The sequence below is a fragment of the Salmo salar genome, chromosome ssa04, assembly GCF_905237065.1.
Source record: "Salmo salar chromosome ssa04, Ssal_v3.1, whole genome shotgun sequence".
Classification (NCBI taxonomy): domain Eukaryota; kingdom Metazoa; phylum Chordata; class Actinopteri; order Salmoniformes; family Salmonidae; genus Salmo; species Salmo salar.
The window spans coordinates 61,356,860-61,378,394 of NC_059445.1; the positions used below are offsets into that span (position 1 = coordinate 61,356,860).

The 21,535-nt window shown below is 41.3% G+C and overlaps 1 protein-coding gene across 2 annotated transcripts; it reads right to left on the reverse strand.

Annotated features, from left to right (window-relative positions):
- Positions 1-212: 212 nt before the first annotated feature.
- Positions 213-17,261, reverse strand: LOC106603444 (single-minded homolog 2). 2 transcript variants are annotated; one of them, XM_014197128.2, is made up of 12 exons: positions 16,874-17,261; positions 15,761-16,017; positions 12,942-13,024; positions 11,669-11,758; positions 8,610-8,718; positions 6,405-6,490; positions 4,673-4,872; positions 4,415-4,521; positions 3,925-4,072; positions 3,440-3,605; positions 2,435-2,870; positions 213-1,946 (listed from the first exon to the last, which is right to left on the reverse strand). In XM_014197128.2, exons 2-12 carry the CDS (start codon positions 15,933-15,935, stop codon positions 1,165-1,167), a joined length of 2,382 nt encoding a protein of 793 aa, XP_014052603.1. In that variant the 5' UTR covers positions 15,936-16,017; positions 16,874-17,261; the 3' UTR covers positions 213-1,164. The 2 variants fall into 2 exon arrangements, with proteins under 2 accessions (XP_014052603.1, XP_014052602.1); XM_014197127.2 differs by having other exon boundaries at positions 15,761-17,261.
- Positions 17,262-21,535: the final 4,274 nt, after the last annotated feature.

Below are 21,535 nucleotides of genomic sequence, written 5' to 3' on the forward strand. Positions count from 1 at the left end.
GTTGATGGGATACAGGCTGGAGGACTTAAAGGTGTATTTCAAGATGACATCATAGAAGAAAGTAAGGTTATATGTACCTATTATATAAAAGTGTTTGTTATTCTGACATTTACATGTGCTTGATATCACAGCCTCTTCAATAACCAGATGATATCCACTATGCATTCTGAAGAATAAAGAAGAGCTGAAAATAGCAATGGACAACGACTGTCTGGCAGGACATTTCATTTGAATTGTTTATTCAGAAGTGAAGCAAACTACTGTGTTTTATTTCATTTAATTTTCCCCAATGCAGTTGACATTTTTCTCATTATAATTGTTAGATCCTGGTTTTCTTCATAAATAAGCAAGCTGCTATGTGTTGCACAATAATAAATATACACATTGTGTTTCCAATCTCTGCCATTGATATAATTGACCAAATTAATTCATTTTAACTTCAAAAGAGGGTGAACAATATTTATGTTCGCAAGAATGTGTCCACGTTCAATACTTTTGCGTCTGTCATTTTTCCATTCAATATACAAGGTAGGGAGTGACAGCATTTATTATTTTGTGCTGGCATATCTTATGCCCTTTTTAATGTCGCTGTCACAAAAAAAGAAGTGCATTGGAAACCGTTTGCACTTAAACTAGCTTGCAAATTGGGTTGAAATCATGCTACATTCAATCTAAATGCTGCTTTTTTAGACTGTTTTATAGTATCTTCTTGTTCAGGTCAGTTATGATTGGTGCTTCTGAGTTACAACATTAGAGGGGTGTATTCTTCACAGGCAATTTGTACCTCAAATTATGTACTGTATCATGGCTCAAAGGTCCTTGAGATTTTGTCAAAATAAATGGCTTTGAACTAGAATGTGACAATGCATTTATGCTATTGGATAAACAGTATGCAAAAATATAATATAATCAAGAAACCTGAAATTACTGGCTCCTTAGAGGAGTCTGACGTTGGTTTATTTGCGTAGAAAACATCTGAAAAACAGAAATGGAGAACCATGTGGCGGTCTTAACCAGACAGGGTCCCCAGAAAGTGTCTCGTCTTCTGGCTGACACAGTTACATAGTCACTGATACAGCTTCTGGTCATTGTCTGTGTTTCTGACCAAAAAGGCTGAAGTCTCAGGGTGTCTGTCCCTCCTTGTCCTTCGACCCCCGAGCTGTGTCACCTCTCGTTGGTGATGATGACGGACGTGCCGATGTAATGAGGGATCTCCCTGTGGATCTCAGGGGAGGAGCTGGAGGCGGGGCTTTGGCTCTTGTAATCGTAAGAACCCATTTCGTTGCCACGGTAACCGTAGCTGTCTGTCAAGTGGCCGAGGGCAGCATAGGGCGGGGCCTGGAAGGAGCTGTGTTTGGCCAAGACGTGGTGGAGGTTCAAAGACACATACGGAGCCTGGGTCGGACGGCCTACCCCGACTCCCATCCCAACTCCAACCCCCATCCACATCCTCCTTTCCTCCTCCCCCGCCTCAGGATCCAGCAGCTTGGGGCTCCCCCGCTCCCCATTGCTGTCCGTGTGCTCCAGGGGGGCGGTGGCACTGTGGCTGTAGGGGGATTCCATCATACACAGCCTCCTGCGCTGCTCCAGGACCACCTGCATGGGGAAGGGTTGGCCCAGGCCATGGAAGGACCGGGACTGCTCGCAGCTCACCTTCCCCAGCACAGAGCTACTCAGCAGGGGACAGGACAACGGCTTCTCCCCTCCTACACAACCACTCCCCTCGGAGGCCTTGTGGAGGTAGTCTCGACTGAACGGCAGCTTGCTGTCCTCTTTAGTAGCCTGTGACTGGGAGTGCAGGCGGTCCTCTGTGGTCTTGCTCTGGCCAAGCGTGTGATGCTCATAGGGCTCTTCCTTGAACCTGCTGTTAGGGCGCGGGGTTGAGCAGCTGGAGAAGCCATCATGGAGGGGCTCGCAGGGGGGGTACCTCCTGCTCGCCGCGGGGCCTGCCGTGGAGAAATTAAACTCTCCGGTGAGATTCAGACTAAAATGCTACAGTGAAACTGAGCTAAAATGCTATCTTGAGAATGATTAGGGTTTAACAGTGACATCAGAGGAGCAGGGAAGTGAGCAATGCAGCATACACTGCCTTTCCTCAATGCTACAGTCAGCAATGATTTTTCATGTTTTTCATGAACATTTCTGACCTGAGAACAAAAAGGGAAAAGGCGTAAAAGATAGAGCACTTTAAAGTGACAGTTCACCTTTTCTAAGTTTTAACCTATTTTCAACTTCCCTAAGGTGTTGTTTCCTCCAAGCTGCTTCTAAATTTGTTAGATGGTTATTTAGCAACGTCCAGAATTTCTGGGCTAGCATTTTTTGGAAGATGTAGCAATGCTACTGGAAACCTGATCGTATCAGTTAGCAGTGCATTCAAAAGCATGCAGAAAGAGCTCTGATTTGGAAGCCCCATGCTTTTGAGCCAGAGCCATACCTGAATATGCTGCTGTGGTGGCTGTGGTAATGGAACACGATGCAGCGAATGGTCTCAGGGTGTGAGCAGGGTTAGTACCATGGTGGATTTTGGCGTTGGCACAGGTCCACCGCCCCTCGCCCCCTCGTCCCTGCAGGGAGCTGAGCAGCTGCTGGGCGGCCAGGCCAGGGGAAGACGGGGAGGGTGAGGCGGAGGAAGAACCCTGGGTGTGTCGCAACCTCCTCTGGGAGTCCGTGTGGGGTAGGTTTCCATAGGGGTAGGGGAAGGAGAGGCCATAGGGGGCGCTGCTACTACACAGGACCTCTCCACCCTCTGGACCTCCAGAGAGGCCTGAGATCTGCCCGTGACAGGGGTTCAGGGGGTAGGGGGTGCTCTCCTTCCAACTTCCTCCCTGGGGGGAGCAGTCCAGCTTGTCTGGGTGGTAGGTGCTGTTGGGCTGGAGGTGGAGGCAGTAGACAACAGGTTATGGTGGTGTTGTTCTTTTCTAACATAGACAGGCAATGAAGACAGTGATGTGTACAGTTCATTTGTCAAGCTAAGACAAAGAATCAAGTCCTACTTGTTATATTTTTGGGATAACTATGAAGAGGATATTTCATGAATTTTTAAAAGGAAAGTTACTGATTGTGAATACAACGCAAAAGGTCATTGCATTGAGGAGTTTGCAGTGTCTCCTCTTTTTCCAAGCTGGATAAAGCTATTCATACTGATATCTTAGTACGCGTGAAAGTGCAGGTACATTTGTACATTTGAGTCATTTAGCAGACGCTCTGATCCAGAGCGACTTACAGTAGTGAATGCATACATTTCTTTTTTTCTTTTTTTTTCTCGTACTGGTCCCCCGTGGGAATCAAACCCACAACCCTGGCAACCCTGGCGTTGCAAACACCATGCTCTACCAACTGAGCCACACGGGACCACACAGTATGTAGGTTACTGTGTGTGTACTACACTGCATATGAACTGTATTAGTAACCCAGTGTGAGGAGCAGTATTCTGTAGTACCTGAGGGTAGGGGGCTGTTTTGAGTTTGCTCTTGATCTTGACTGCTTTGGTTTTGAGTTGTTTGCGGAGGTCCTGAGAGGAGGCCAGGCCACTCTTAAAGGCTAAGCTGGGTTTGGCCGCTCGACTCTGCTCCTGAGACAGCTGCATGTCTTTATACTCTACGTCCCTGTGGAGGGACATATACATACAGCACAGAACAGCTTGGATTAGCATCACACACACACATGTTATATCCTCCACACGTCAGCCCTGCACTACGCTTGGCCAACACATACTTTATCCTCAGGAAAGAAGAGCGCTCCATTTTGTACTATGTAACACACACAGACAAACCGGGGGCATCACCTTACAAATTAGCCTGTGTTTCAAACCCAGATTTTTTGCCACAAAATGTCCAAGACTATTAAATGGAAGTGTTTTAGGGAGTGATTCACCTGTCACAGCCCCACTCAGGTCAAAGGTGAAAGGGGAAAGTGTTGACTCACGTGAGAACGTAGTTGACGCTGACGATGCAGTGGGGTCTGGAGGAGCGGCTGTTGTGGACGATGGTGGCGTAGCTCTGCACCCACACCCAGCCCCCGTGCTTGGACAACATACGGTAGTACTTAGTGGTGACCTGCCCTTTCACCAACACTGCAGGAGAGAGGGGGAGAGAGAGAAATATTGGGGGGAGAGATAGATCAAATCACAGACTGGACAGTGCCTGAATAAAAGATTGAAAGACAGAAAGAGAAGTGCACATAGCGATGGAATACAAACAGAATGCTTGGGAGAGAGTGCCAGCAAAAGGCTGAGTTCCTTTGACAGGCTTGACTCATTAATACTGTATCATTTTTATTCTCCTCGAGAACCTGCATGCATATTCTGTGAGAAACTCCACAGCTGCCACTTATAGAAATCCTAACCCTCTCAGAGAGAGTGTGGCTTGTTTAGTAATAAGTGTCTGAATGTGGCCACAGAGGGGGACTGACTCACAGAGGTGGTGAGCGAAGCGTAGATGGAATACGTCACAGCCGTGCACGTGGTGGTACAGCGTCTTCTCAATCAGGTCCTGGGGTTCGTATCCTGTCAACTCAGCCACCCTTGAACCCAAAGGTCAGGGGTCAAAAGTAAAACATTCACAATCATGATGTTCAAATCCTTTGTTGTCTTTTATTTTGTATTATCTTTTTTTGTCTCATTGTACATTCGTTTTTTTCATCCCTCCCTCCTTTCCCTCCTTTCCTTCCATACCTGGAGTCCAGGAAGATGAGCTTGAGGTCCAGGCTGGCCCTGAACATGAACATATTGCTATGGAGCTTAATCTCTGTGATACCACTGGGAGGCAGGGAGTGGCCCACCGCTACCAGGCCCACAATCTGATAACACGTGTCATACAGCGCCATGTCCATCACGTACTGACGGATCTTCAAATAGCCACTGCAATGGATCACCTGGGAAGCAGAGAGATGAGAGGGGCTTTACACAGTGATATAGAGATAGACACAGATACCTGCATGTACATAGATATAGCTAGACAGAGTCTTTACACCTTGCCTTAACATGTGTCCTGAATGTGGTTATGTGTCCAAATTTAGGGAGATCTGAGAGATAGATAAATTGAGATACAACATTGTTGGTAATGCAGAATTCTTATCTCACTCACTCTGCAAAAGCAAGAGCAGGTTCAACCTTCAGGCTACACCCCACTAAGTGCCCCCCACCGCTCCCCTCCACCCCTCCCCTCCCTGAAACAGCTACGTGTCTAGAAGCTAAAGGGACTATTTATCTTCATCACTTCCTGTTTACCTATGCCCATGCCGGCCTCGCCCCGGCCATTCAATAGCACTCGCCCAGTTCACACGGATTATTTATTCTACTACTTAACATAAATGGCTTGTTTATTGCCAATGTAAATTTACAGCAGATCTCCATTGCAATCTGCTAGGTGATTTATATTATATGGGGAGAGGGAAGAAGGAGGGAGTCAAGAATACAGCTGTTGCATCTAAAGATGAGGATGGTGGAGGAACGACTGTGGAGTGTTTTAGGAGAGAGGTGGTTGTCGACGGAGATTTGAGTGGAAATGCTGCAGCTGCTGAGACTCAGACAAATAATATGAAGTTTCAAATAACCTGTTAACACTGTGATAACACTATAATAACATTATAGACTCAATAGGACAAAACAAACAAATCTATGAATATAAGAAATATTTGTTTTGATATAATAATAATCTATTCAAAATGTATGCAAGTGTAGGTGTTAAATTTGAATTAGCTACTTTCTATCTTATTCATGAAAGGTTTACTACTTCCAGAGACACAGATTCTCATGGAATACAGTAAAAAAGAAATGTGATTTTAAATATTGCATTACATTATAGTAGTACGCAGGGGTGCAATTTTCACTGGGGACAGGGGGAGAAAAAACAAGAAACCCGCACACTGCTCTTGATAGTATCACTGCTCTTGATAGTATCACTGCTCTTGATAGTATCACTGCTCTTGATAGTATCACTGCTCTTGATAGTATCACTGCTCTTGATAGTATCACTGCTCTTTAGTAAGCTTTATGTATCGGCCTCAAGGCCTTCGTCAGAGCTTTTGACGGGGGGATATGTCCCCCCCACATTCTGAAATTGCATTTTTGTCCACCCCAGTTTTATCATTGGAATGTGATACAAAACAAGGCAACGGTGTGCTTTAGGACCATGTGGATGCCTCCGAGGGGTCGGGTAGGCTGTTTGAAGTGTTTATCCAACTGGATAAAAAATAAATAATAATAATAATTATGTCCCTCCCACTTCTAAAACCAAAGTTGCGTCCCTTGTAGTAAGGCAGGTAGTCTAGCGGTTAAGAGAGTTATGCCAGTAACCAAAAGGTTTCTGGTTTGAATCACAGAGCCGACTAGGTAAAACATCTATTGATGTGCCCTTGAGCAGGGATAAGGGTGTCTGCTAAATGACCAAAATGTAAAAATGTACCTTATATCCTCCACAGGTCAGTCCTGCATTACGCTTGGCCAACACACACTTCATCCTCAGGAAAAAAGAGCGCTCCATTTCGTACTCTGTTACATACACACAGACAGAGACACAGACAGAGACACAGACAGAGACAGAGACACAGACAGAGACACAGACAGAGACAGAGACACAGACAGAGACACAGACAGAGAGGAGAGCGACCATTAGCACATAGACACAATAAAAACACTTCACAACCACAGTCACACACTCACCCTGGTTAAATAAAGCAGCAGATGTGGTTAACGTGTGTGTGTGTGTGTGTGTGTGTGTGTGTGTGTGTGTGTGTGTGTGTGTGTGTGTGTGTGTGTGTGTGTGTGTGTGTGTGTGTGTGTGTGTGTGTGTGTGTGTGTGTGTGTGTGTGTGTGTGTGTGTGTGTGTGTGTGTGTGTGTGTGTGTCCTTACAAAAAAACATGAAAAGATTACGTGAAAAAACGTGGTTTTCGGACAGCTATGAACACGCGTGTGATTTTCATGACTCAGACAGGGTTTTCAGACACGTGTTTTGTTTCAAATACATTTTTCACATGTGAACAAATCACGTGAAAAATGTCACATGGGGAAAAAAAGACACGTGAATGATTGGACGCATGTGTATAATTTCACATGGATTTTTCGAGAGACACATGGTTTCCCAACAGTTCATGTGATATTCTAAGTTTCACATGTGCTTCTGTAACTGGTGGGATTAGATCCCGGGCCTCCCACGAGTCGCAGGTGGGGCTACCTCATCAACCATAACTGACTAATGTCCGCTACACTTTCACATGTGCATTTTCGCATTTGAATGCCAATAAGGGTTGTCAAATTATAAAAAAATGTGATAGAGTTTATTACTGTGATTAATCACGATTAATCGCAAATTCCTAATTTGCTCACATTGAGCTGTAATTTAAGATTTCCTTATACAAAAAGCATTACATGAATATTTACATTTAGATTTTGTCCAAAGTAACAGTTAGCAAAATCTGGTAAATTGATAAACACACTTTCTTTAACCTCAGTCAACTTGTTTTGACATCACATTGTTTATTTTTAGCTTTATAGATTATGTATTTTAGACAATGCGATAAAACAAAATTGTGCAGTAAAATGATTAACTCTGACAGCGCAAATTTCAACATGTTAAAAAGGATAAATAAGGAGACAGGGCTTGCACCTCTAGCAGTAACACTCCGAATGGATGGCTCAGAAATAACCAATCTTTTTTTGAACACACTTGAATTATTATTCTCAGGTAGTCTAAGTTATCTTTTTACAGCATGGCATTACAGATTGTTCTATTTCACCACCACCATGTGGAGTTTTCTTACATGTGAAACTGAAAATTAGATTTTCACATGATTGATTTTAACATGTGAACTTGCGATTCCACACATTTTTAACATGTGAAACTGCAAATTTCACATCTGCAACTGCAATTCACGTGAGGTGAAAACATGTTTTCTTCTCACATGTGAAAAAGGGGTGTTAACATGTGAACTCTAAATGTAATAACCTCAACATGTGAAAAAATATATTTGACATGTGAAAATGCGATTTTCACGTGTGAAACTGTAAATTTGACATGTATTTTTTGTAAGGGTTTGTATGTGTGTGTGTCTGTGTCTGTGTATGCATGTGTGTGTGTGTGTGTGTGTAGGGGTGTTATGAAACTCCCCCAGAAAACAGTACTCCACTGCATGTTGAGTGCTGTTATCACATAAGGCTTAAGATGCTGCTCCTAGAGGATGTTAATGAAAACCTGCCCATCAGAGAGGCTGCCTGGGTGTTGCCTGGTATTATGAAGTATTATGTATCATGGTGCTATACGTTGATGTATTATGTGTTCTTATAGCAGCTGCATAGATTAAGTATTTGAGCTATTTGTATGATGATGTCACACTGACTGACTTCCTTCTTACAGAAGAGGTAGACCTCAATGAAGTAGCATTACTGTTGCTTACAAACATACAGAGAGTTGAGCATGCAGGAAAATTGTGACCAACTGTCTGTCGGTTGGGAGAGAGAGGGAGAGAAAGAGAAATAAGTGAAAGAGTGAGAAAAGGCGAGGGAGAGGAAGCGTGAGAGAGAACAAATAAAGACACAAATTTGACAGAGAAAAAAGGGAGGGAGAGAAAGAACATAAAGGCAGAGATTGACTAAATCAAGTATGTTAGGCACCTTGCAGGAAGTGATGGTGGAGGGGCTGATGGGCGCTGAGCACAGCCGTCATCTCATCATGATCTGACGGGTGGATATACTCAAAAATACTGTTCCCCGTCAGCTCCACCTGACAGAAACAAATCAATCAGTCACTTCACACCACGTTTCATCAGGCTGAGACTAGAGAAAATGGCAAGTGACAATATAGATTAGAGACCAACATATAATTTCTTCAATGACATGTAATCTCTAGCCTTATGTGAAGAAGACATTCTTTCTGAATAGTGTTTTGAGGTCTTTTGATCATTTAGCAGGATGATACTCTGTCATTACTAGGGATTACATCATCACAGAGAAATGCCTATTGTAGGGGACACTGACTGAAAGTGCGTGTGTGTGTCTGTGCGTGTGTGTGTGTGCGTGCATGTGTGCGTGCGTGAGCGTATGTGAGTGTGTGTGAGTGTGTGTGTGCCTGCGTGAGCATATGTGTGTGTGTGTGTGTGTGTGTGTGTGTGTGTGTGTGTGTGTGTGTGTGTGTGTGTGTGTGTGTGTGTGTGTGTGTGTGTGTGTGTGTGTGTGTGTGTGTGTGTGTGTGTGTGTGTGTGTGTGTGTTAGAAGTGAGGAGGGGGGCAAATCTCTTGCCGCCCCTGAAATCGATCTCTGCATCCCTTTCAGCTCTGCCTCAAAGGGGGATGATGTCAGGAAACACAAGGGTTAATTTATGAAAGAGGCAATCATTTGCATGAGAACACAGAACACTGTCCAGGCTCCACTTTGATCTATTTTACCTCCCAAATTTTGGGGTGGAGTCACTCAGCGAGCGGGTCACTGCTCACCACTTCAACAACAAATTGGTTTCTTCACAGTGTGGAGTTAGGCTGGACTAATCCATGCTTTGTAGTGAGAGAGCATTTGGACTGAGCATGCTTTTTGGTGTCGTAGAAACGGTGTCAAGCAATAGCATGCGAGAGCAGCAAGTGAAATATGTGTGTTCAAGCACCAATGTAAGTTAATATATGTGGGTTACTGATAATAAACAGATCTTTAGATTTTACACTGGAGGATGGGTTAACCTCAAAGTAAAAGCAGAGACATTCTCAACAGACTCAAGTAATGAGTGACTTTCACTGAATTCGCTGTTGTCTCTTTCACAGTTCATTTTAAAACAACACGGACCTTAGCCCACTATACCTCCACCTGACACACACACACACACACACACACACACACACACACACACACACACACACACACACACACACACACACACACACACACACACACACACACAAGATATCAATAAAAGCGGATGGTCCATTTGAATAAGCTTCACAGTATACACAGGTGTGCACAAGCAGCATTTGCATCAGGGCTGCGTGCAAGAGTGGAACATTTAGAGTGGGTGGTGGTGTTGTTTTTATAGGATTGAGTTATTGCTGTTGCTCAGCCACCCTGTTCTCTCGAATGCTTCCTGAGCACAGCCTTCAGTGTGTCTGTCCAAGCTTGCTCGGGTGAGGTATATTCAAGACATCAGCAGTTCTGTTTGCTATCCACAGCTCAGTACACAATCACTTCACATGAGTGCAGTGTTAGAATGACAGCGGTTACCTACTGTAGGTTCTGACCACTTTCACAATCAGAACGTCCCTATTAGTAGCTAAGCAAAAATCAATGTGGACACACCCATTAGAAAAAACTGCTTCATAGAATAGTACCTTTGGTCTGGCTCACCATATCTAGGGAACCCCCAAAAATACTTTCTGTCGCTCGCTTTGGATGTTTTGGAAAGTGAACCATATAGAACGACCATATGCTCGAAGTAGAGACCCAAAACGACCATGTGCTCGAAGTAGAGACCCAAAACGACCATATGCTCGAAGTAGAGACCCAAAACGACCATGTGCTCGAAGTAGAGACCCAAACCGACCGTGTGCTCGAAGTAGAGACCCAAAACGACCGTGTGCTCGAAGTAGAGACCCAAAACCACCGTGTGCTCGAAGTAGAGACCCAAAACGACCATGTGCTCGAAGTAGAGACCCAACACGACCGTGTGTTCGAAGTAGAGACCCAAAACGACCATGTGCTCGAAGTAGAGACCCAGAGTATACGCATCAGAGACAGGACTTCAGCGATAAACCTTTGTTTTGAGGGAGGCTGCCGCAGACTCCATTTCTCTTGATATTTTCAGTCACCACGTGTGGAGGGAGGGTTAGATAGACAGCATCTCTCTCTGGGGGAACAGCAACTCTGATGAAGTGGGCTTGTCAAGCAGCAAAGCCCCCTCCTGAGTGATGATCACACTTCATTCTGATCATTGATGGCACCACAGAGTAGCGCCATAGGCTGTCCAACTGAAACATATAAGCCAAACCAGCAACGATACACTGCTCCTCAGTCAAACTGCATGGGCCTCAGTTAAGGCAGGGTAAACAGAAAAAATATTTGACACACACACACACGTATACAGACACACACAAACACACAATGTACCACACATGAACACACACGCAAAACACAAAATCATCTTGGATGTCCAGCAAAGTCGATGATGACGTTGCTCCATTTAGAAAGGTTGCAGGGAGGACCATTCTAAAATAACATCTTCAACCTGGATAGCTTAAGTTCCAACTGCAAATACCCCCCAGAGAGACAGAAGTCAGAAGCAATAGCTAGCTAAGCTAACCTTAAATATTAGCATGAGCTGAGCAACTGTTTTTTCTGTTTCATTTATCAATGCTTCACTCACAGCATGAATAGCTGGACGTTTTCGCACGTCCCATATTTTTAAATGAACAGCGCCCACACACAAAGGAAGTCAACAACACCTACAATAGACTCACCGATCATATTCTGTGACCAGTCCATGCCCTCTGACTTATCTGTGCTAGGTGAACTTAGGCAACCTTTGTTTAGCATTCTGCAGCCTGTTTTACTGACTGTCAAATCAATGTTTAAACAGGCATATCAGGAGGCAGATGTCCCTTAGGTGACCTTGGTTGTGTTGAGGGAGGCTGACACAGCTCGTGGCATACGCAATGGCCACCCAGGTCCAAGATGGAGGCAGAGCTATGTCTTACCTGGGATAGGCCAAGGTGGACTGACGCTGTCTCAGAGATGTACATGATTTTGCCATCCGAAGCGACAACGAATACAAAGCCGTCCAGAGTCTGGGGAATGAAACATGTGTTAGACCTGAAAATACACTGTTCCATTTTGCATTAAAAAAAATGCATAGAAGGTCACTTAGAATTGTAGATTTTATACATTGCATTGTGAAATGTATTAATCAGTCTGGGAGTCTGATTAATAATGGCTTTTATGTCTACTCTTTTGTAATGTCTTTTAAAAAACACACTCATCCTAATTTCTATCACATCTGGCTCTAATCATGACATTAAATCTATTACAAATTCTTGGCAAAGCCTACACATGAATTCCATAGCAGAAACATTTAAACAGTGCATTTTATCAAAATAATCAACTACATTTCCTCTTAAGAACTTGACAATTTTCCTAAATGCATATAATAGTGTTATACACATCTAAACACCACTCTGCTCCAGGGTTCTATATTTACGATGTATATTTTTGCACTATACATTTACCTTGAATTTGTGTTGTATTTACTGTTATAGATTTGTTTTCTATTTCTGTTTACTTATGTGTGTTGTATATTGTCTAGTGCAATTATTGCCTTGCATATAATCTTATTGATAATATTGTGTTGTATTTACAGTATGTTGCATATATACTGAGTATACCAAACATCAGGAACACCTCCCTAATATTGAGTTGCACCCTCCCTTTTGCCCTCAGAACAGCCTCAATTCGTCGGGGCATGGACTCTACAAGGTGTCGAAAGCGACTCCAATGCTTCCCACAGTTGTGTCAAGTTGGCTGGATGTCCTTTGGGTGGTGGACCATTCTTGATACACACGGGAAACTGTTGACTGTGAAAAACCCATCAGCATTGCAGTTCTTGACACAAACCGGTGCGCCTGGCACCTACTACCATACCCTGTTCAAAGGCACGTAAATCTTTTGTCTTGCCCGTTCACGGTCTGAATGGCACACATACACAATCCATGTCTCAATTGTCTCAAGGCTTAAAAATCCTTCTTTAACCTGTCTCCTCCCCTTCATTTACACTGATTGAAGTGGATTAAACAAGTTACATCAATAAGGGATCATAGCTTCCCCTGGATTTATCTGGTCAGTCTATGTCATAGAAAGAGCAGGCGTTGTTAATGTTTTGTACACTCAGTGTATATTATGCTGCATTTATTGTGTTACATACATGTAATTGTGTTGTGTATATTGTATTATATATCTGTGTTGAATATATCCCACCTGCAGTAGATGGGAGCCCAGTTCCTTAGCCATGTTGTCCAGAGGGCTGATTCTGGTCGGCTGGCCCCAGGCCTCCCCCAGCCCTGTGGATGAAACACACAACAGGCTTAGAATACATTACCTAGAGCTGCTTCCAGGAGAAGAGGACACTATGAAGGGGACACAAGATATAGCCTTACATTGTTTTTCTTCCTGGTCTGATCGGATACTGCAATTTCAAGGGTAAGGGTTTATGTCTATGACTCACATAGCTCTGCCTATAGGCTGTGTCTGACTTGGACTATAACTTTACTAATGCAATCCCAGCCTGCAAAAGGCCATTCAGGCATCTTTGGCACTGCCACATATAATGCAGAGACACACATACTAAGCTATTGACCCAATGCCTTCTACGCCAAAAGAAAAGATGGACACCAGCCAGCCTTAAAGGGTACATCAACCATGACAGATATCCCTTGAGATGCTGCTCATAATAGTTTGAGAAGTATTGAGCCTTGTAATGTATACAGTGCCTTCAGAAAATATTCATACCTCCTTGACTTATTCCACATTTTGTTGTGTTACCAGTCACTAAGAATAAGATCCATTTTCCCTACAGTCACTCTGACTCGCTGTGATTTAATTTGGCTATTATATGCTTTGATCAGATACTGGGACATGCAAATAACTTCTGTGTGTTTATACTCAACATGTCTGTTTGCAAAGGAGGCCAGCAAATTGTGACTTGACAAATCACCCCCCAAAATGTTTTTACAGATCCATGTTTTAAAATAAAGTGTTAGTAACATTTCAGAAGTGTCATCTGAAATTATACAACTTTAATTTGAAATTGACTATGATGTGTGATAAAGTTGAATATTAGCATGCCAGGTTAGTCCATAATATATATTTGTAGCAGGGTGGAATTTGTCAAATGCTGTGAAATCAATAGCCAATTACACTTGTTTAATAGTCTGGGTTTTCTCAGAAAAACATATGATCACCGTACATTTCTCAATGTAAACGCATACTTTGATTTGATTTGAGTGCTTTGATTTGACGAAGAAAACTGAGAAAATATGAAAAGAATATTGCAATAGCCAAGTAGTCCAACTGACAACAAAATATTTTTCAATAATGTTTTGGTCAAACATTCAGAGTTAACAGCTCACGTTTTTTACTGTTATATTTTCATACTTTCACCATCAATACCTATTTCCTATAATTCCCTGTGTCTTGATTAGACGTAAACTAAAGGATTAGGCGATGTGCAGGACAGGACTTTTCCGGATCTATAGTTCCAAATAACGATAAGTGGCAGCGACAGAGACGTTTCACCTGCACCCCCGCTATAGGCCTAAATGGAAAATTCTAATCTGAGGTAGCGCGGAAATGTCAGAAATGTGTTTTCTTTTTATTTATGATTTTTTTTTAAAGAACTACCTCAAACTAAAATACATTCTTTGTTCAATTTGCACATTTTGCGCATGGAATACACGAGATAAACATGCATAATTGGAATGAGGTGATAGGCCTATTATATTTAACGAACTTTTGCGCATCATAAATATTGAAATCTGCCTCGGGACTAAGTTTCTGATTTCCCAGAATAGTTATTTGCAAAATAAGATTACACATTAATTTGACAAATGTGAGGGAGAGTGGCTATTGAAATAGACTCGTTGGACGGCGGTCACATCTCTCTCAGTCCAAGGATGTCGGGAATTAAATTGAGACTCAGACAATATTCAATAGGCTACATCTGATGTCAAAAGAGAAAATAAAAACAAAAAATGTATGGCAGACTGTATTTCTGCCTAGGCGAGGATACTGTCTACAACTAATTAAAAAGTTATATTTCGTTTGAAAGAATGTGATTAAGGTGAAACAACCCTATCTAATTATATATGCTATAACCAAAGTGCTAAACTAATATTTCACTTGTAAGTTAATACAATTTAAAACACAGGCCTATGGTCTGTACTTTTGAAATAGCCAGCAGATAGCCAGCAGATATTTGCCTACTTCATCTATAGAATTTATTAGTCTCAATTTATAATTCATATTCTGTTTTGTTGTGTAGCCTACAGTGTTTTGTAATATTGTTATACAGTGTATTTATTTTTTTGATTCCACAAGATATCACACTTTTTATTGGTGAAATGGTCATAAACTGAACGACTCAAATCCAGAACTAACGGGTGGCCCTTAGTCCGTGTCTTTAAGGTTTCTGTGACTTTATGAGTGATGACAGACCAATTCTATGAGAGGAAGAGGGCTGTTTTCCTGGGGTTTAGCCTTCGAACTGTTAGTTTTATTGACCATAATTGGATGATTTATCATAAATCATAATCTAGAGCCTCGTGTTTAGGAGTGAAAACATAAATCATGCAAACAAACTTGTAAAATAAGTAATTTTTTTAATTGCATGACCAGGTGGGAAAGGGGAAAGTTGGTGACAATTATAATCACACTTTTACGCACACATGGTCACCGTCACTACGCACCTGTATATTGATATTTATCATTTGTGTAGCACGTATTCTACTGGAGAAAAATGTTCGAAATAAAACTCAAATTTTCCATGGGAACATTAACTTTGGGAAGTGAAAATGGAAACCTACATGACTTCGAAAATGTTATTATATTTTGGATATATTAGTGTCCTGCTGCGCTCAAAACTAACATTTATTTAGTTCTATTTCCTGACCCGTTTTATGGGTATTTGTTAAAACCATAATACAAAGACCAATATTATGTTTCGAGAACTGACATGTTCCTCTTCTCTTGAAGACATAACTATGATTGATCATTCAACTGATAGTGGTAGTATAACTCACCATCTGGAAACACGGCTCTCATCTTCAGGTAACTGGTTGTCAGCCGAATGATTGAAGCCTTATCCAGTTGTGATGTGATGGCCGAAGGTAAAGGCAGTAATTTCGCCAGTTCATAAAATTCTCCATTTTCTTTCTCTCGTCTCGTCTTCGCTGCATTCTTGGACTTTTCCTTCATCTCTGACTGATGTAAAGTAATGCCTGTTGCATAACAGAACACCTTCCTCTTCGCCCTCAACACGTAGATTTTGCCTTTTTATCTTTGAATCAGAAAATGCACTTAGCAATTAGATAGAAACATAACGATACTGCAGCATATTCATTCTCATTTCTTGAACGATCTACATGTGAAAAATAGTTCCTCTCCTTGTAGATTCCAGATACGTGCATGTTCACTGAAAATGGTTACATGTATTTCGTTAAATTCAACCTAAAAACCATTAGGCCTACATGAGGATACAATAGTTGTAAAAAAATGTGGTCTTGGTCTCAAACGTTGCTTTGCGACGCGTGTGTGTAACACAGTTAATGTGGTAAACAACGCTAAAGTTACCAGTGCCCTGTAATCATCTGAACGGCTTTTTCTTAGATTACTTTTCATTCAAAAGAGTCAGTGAGTACACATCTTGGGTAGGCTCCCTCCAGTCTCCAAGTGGTGGCATGAGAAACATGATGCTCTATTGAGCGATTAAACAACGGAATACGTCGACTCTGACAAACATCCCACGGATGAACGCCCCGTTTCGACAGGAATGACTCCCTTGAAGTATCAGAAAATGTCCAATGTTTAGTCACACCGTCAACAGAAGATTCTGTTAGATTCGCTGTAGCTTATTGTTGTGAATGTGTAGGCCCCTAGAGATATTATTAATATGCGTGAATCAAAAGTTTATTTCAATCGTTGACTAAAGAAAGCATGTGGATTAAGCCCATTTGGTCTACTGTTAACGTTTGAAAAGAATTGGACGCGAAATTCTTCGTGCGTTATGGAAATGTAGGCCTATCCAACTATTCCATTTGCCAAGTAATTAAAACCTCGACGCACACATGCCCCAGACACATTTCAAGACGTCCATGATGTAGAGACGTTTTTACAAAATATCAATTTGAAGTTACCTGCGTCTGAACTGTTATTTTTCACACTTAATTCCTGCGTGTGCTCGCTGCCATAACCATCTGAAATGTGTCTTCGGTGACGCACTGGCACTGCAGTTAGGATGATGAGTGAATAAGGCCTATGTGTCCTTCCCATGAAATGTCCACCTTTTTTCATCGACTCAGGAAGACATCAACTGAGTTCTCAATTTCTTAATTTCAACGCCAGGATAAGGATACATAGGAACTACGTTACCAATGGAGAGCGTGAGAAGTTGCCTCAGACAGTGGTAGGAACAATAACGCAATATTTTCCTCTTCAAGAAGTCTCGTTGTTCAGGTTCAATAATCCCAAAAGGCAGACCGATATTCCAAGCAGCATACGTTAATTCCTTTCGCAGAACCAAAGGCGGACGAGGGCGGTACGTCGGAGAGAGGGCACGGTTCCAAACAGTTACGTCACGGAGTCTCCGCTGCCTCCGTCAAAGCAACAGTGCAAGAAATGGTCTAAAAACATGACCAACTGCAGCGCATGGCTGACATGACAATAGACTGCATGCGTGTCTCTTCCAAATTCATCTGGTCACATCTTGTAGGCTATTGTCCATTTCAATGTGATGTAGCCTATGAAGTCAGTCCTGCCAGCCTTGTAGGAAAGTTTTTAGAACGATTAAACATTTTAGGCTTTATAACCTCTTCGGCCTACAGTAATTGAATTCCTTAATGTTCATATCCTACAAAATGTATATTTTCAATAACAATCTCAAAAGATTAGCATAAAGATTTCATAGGTCTGGGCCAAAAGGCACTGACTGAACGATTCAATGTGGTAATTTGAATATGCGTTTATAGAATCCCCTTGTTATGTTTGCTTTCCATAATTTGTATTCCCATAATTTTGCATATTCAGTAGGCTATTCAAAACACACTTTGCCATATGATATACTCGTTATACCTCCTATATTGCATGGCGAGACAGCATGCAAAGTCAAGCCAGGCCAGAAGCAAGAAACACACATTATCTGTAGAGTAGGGTTCCCCGACCAGAGGCCAGCGGATAATTTTATTTGGCCCCCCAAGTTTTCTGAGCAAAAAATAATTTGTTATTTTATTTTAGTAATTATTTTCGTTCCGAACATAAAAGACTGTAAAATCACCAGGAAATGAGCTCAAAGTGATTTTGCTTTAGGAAATCTGTTCCCAAGTATTTCCACGCATAAATAGGCATATATGATCGCATCCCAATGTAATCAAAGTTTGAAATGATTCTGTTTTTGTCAAATACTATAGCCTATCTGTTTGGGATTCTTTGCAGTGTAAAAATAATGTATAACTATGTTCTGGCCCCCAGTGGTGTAAAGTACTTAAATAAAAATACTTTTAAGTACTACTTAAGTAGTTTTTTAGGGTATCTGTACTTTACTTTACTATATCTTTTGGCCAACTTTTACTTCAATACATTCCTAGAGAAAATTATGTACTTTCTACTCCATACATTTTCCCTGACACCCAAAAGTACTTGTTACATTTTGAATGCTTAGCAGGACAGGAAAATTGTCAAATTCACACTATCAAAATAACATCCCTGGTCATCTCTACTGCCTCTGATCTGGAGGACTCACTAAACACAAATGCTTCGTTTGAAAATTATGTCTAAGTGTTGGAGTGGGCCCCTGGCTATCCATAAATGTAAAAACCAAGAAAATTGTGCTGTCTGGTTTGCTTAATATAAGGAATTTGAAATGATTTATACTTTTACTTTTGATACTTAAGTAGACCTATTTTAGCAGTTACATTTACTTATGATACTTAAGTATATTTAAAACCAAATAGCCTACTTTTAGACTTTTACTCAAGTAGTATTTTACTGGGTGACTTTCACTTTTACTTGAGTCATTTTCTATTAAGGTATCTTTCATTTTACTCAAGTATGACAATTGGGTACTTTTTTCACCACTGCTGGCCCCCGACTATCCGCTCAAGTAAAAATCGGCCCACGGCTGAATATAGTTGGAGACCCCTGCTATGGAGGCTATATATGTAGGTCCATCATTCATTTTCTATTTTGTTGTTAGCTTGTAATTTCTGTTTTTCAGGCCTACTGTTTATATTCCTATTGTGTAGGCCTACTTATAACAGTGTAGCCTAATTAAAAATGCAATTAACTTTGTAATGTACTAAAACATTATTCAGATAAATATCATACTAGCATTTCCCCACTCGCTTTTTTGTGTAATTTGGAGAAATATTCCTTTTAAAATAAACTTCAAAATACTAATACAACTAATTTGCCACTAGATAATTTCTCATTAGGATTTATATTACGGATTCATAGGCTTATAGTTTTGTGAAATAAGAAAGTGCTTATATGCTCAGTATTTAATGAATACGTTAATTAGATATCTTTACAAATGGCATTGGCCTAATATTTGTAGTTTTTATATATTTTAATTATAAGTTAATGTTTACTGTTGCCGAAATAATTCACATAGGCCTACCACTATTCGTGCAATTAATTGTCCAATAACAATCTATTGCTGCCGGAATTTATATGTCAAAATAGACTTCAGATATTTTAAGTTTATTTAGCCAAAAAAAAATGTCTTGAATCTGTCAGAGAAATCTAAATGTGAGTGTTTTGAATGGTTGTCCCATTTAAACAGAAATTCCAACTTTAACGGCCATCCTACTGGGAAAAAACTAGTTGAATCAACGATGTTTCCACTTCATGTCAACCCCCAAAATCAATGTGATTACTTTGAATCAACATGGAAAACTGGTTGGATTTGACAAAAGTAATAGACAGACATAAGTGCATTTCTTCTTTTTTTCACCCAACCTTTAACCTAAATCCAATGACGTGGATAATTTATTTGTCGACTTCACGTTGAATTAACGTTAGTTGACAACTCAACCAAATGTAAATCCAAACTAGACATGGAACTGATGTCTGTGACCAGTGGGATGTTGCCAGTATAATTTGTGAATGTCTGAATGTAAACACACCAAGATTATGTTTAAGGATCATCACATAATTCTAAAGCACGCAAGTTCTATTGATGTCTGTATGGTAAAAATGTTCTAGCTTGATGTCAAATAGAACATGCATTTGGCTAACTTGCAGCTATGCTCATAAAATCATCCCAAAAGTTTGACAAAAAGTTCCTTGGCAGAAGTTACTGCAACCAGGTAAGGTTATGAAAATTAAGGAAGAAATGAAAGTAACTGTGGTAAGCTAATATAAAATACCTCAAAATTCATGTATTTAAAATATATGTGCATCCATTCAGCAAACAAATAATCTTTCAAACTGAATTTGGAATTAAGAGCAATTTAATCTGAGCAATGTTCTTATTTGCCCAATTATGTCTACTCTAGCAATTAAGTCAATTTTACACAACTACTGTTTACCTGTGTATTTCAATGTAATTAACAATTAGAGCCCTCTCCGTGACTTGACACAAAATGGACCCAGTCAGCATACACTCATGGTCTGTTTCAAGAGCAGAAAAATATCTTTGATACCAATGTGCCAGCTTCAATAAAACTGCTGAATATGGTTTTCATACCTGGCACACTACTGTAGCGCTCACAGGAAATAGCTGAGTGGGAACTGGAAGCAGTTCTGTTGCAGGGACTGTGTGTGTGTGTGTCCGTGCGTGCGTGTGTGCATGCATGCATTTAGTTTAGTTTATAAGGATCCCCCTTAGCTTCTGCTCATGCAGCAGCTACTCTTCCTGGGGTCTACATGTGGACGTCCATGTGTGTGTGTGTGTGTGTGGATGGATATTACCTTGACGTCTTGGTTACAGATAGACCATGGGTACCCAATCGATCTCTGTTCTCTCAAACTGACAGCAGCAGGGTTCGAACATCACCTGTCCCATGTGCAATGAACTAACCTTCAGGGAAACTCAAAACACAAAATGAAATATAAAAGAATATGTTGCTGTAATATTTGCTATAGGCTAATCATCCTTGACTATTTTCCCATGTAAACAACCAAACACAAGGCTAACCACCCTTACAGGTCCAATGCACATAGAAGAGTCCTCAACACCTCTCATCTTTTCACTAACCTAACATTTAGCTCGGTGAACACATTATTATCACACAAATGGCACTATATCGTATGAGACGGAGAATTGCTCCTTGAAAAAAAAAACATGGGAGTCATTCATCCCTTCAGTCCTTCACAGTGTGAATGGCAGCCTTTTAAAAGGGCCTAATCAGCTCATTTATTTATGTTGTAGTGTTGGCTGTGATACTCAGGCTATCACTTTCTGCCTGGCTGTCACCGCTGATGGATTAACAGAGCGCTGGGACGATATGGAAAATCCTGCTGGAGGAGGAACTTGAAGGAGACACTAAAGGCCAATGCTTGTGATTTCCCCCATCTGCCCGCCCACTCGTCTCACCCTCCCCATCCTAGACATCCTTCTATGTTCCTGGACTGGCCTATATGGATCTCTTGGATTCTAGAATAACAGTGAATGAATGGAAGACAGTGAGTGCTTTATTACCTGGAGGGTGTGAGGGTGCAGGTTGGATAGTTTGAGGGTTGCCATGCAGAGGATGGTAAGTGACTGATGAACTTCACTTCTCAAAATGGCCCACTGATGAGAGTTGTGTCAGAGATAAAATATGAACTCACCCTACATGTTGTTCTAGGAAGCCAAACTT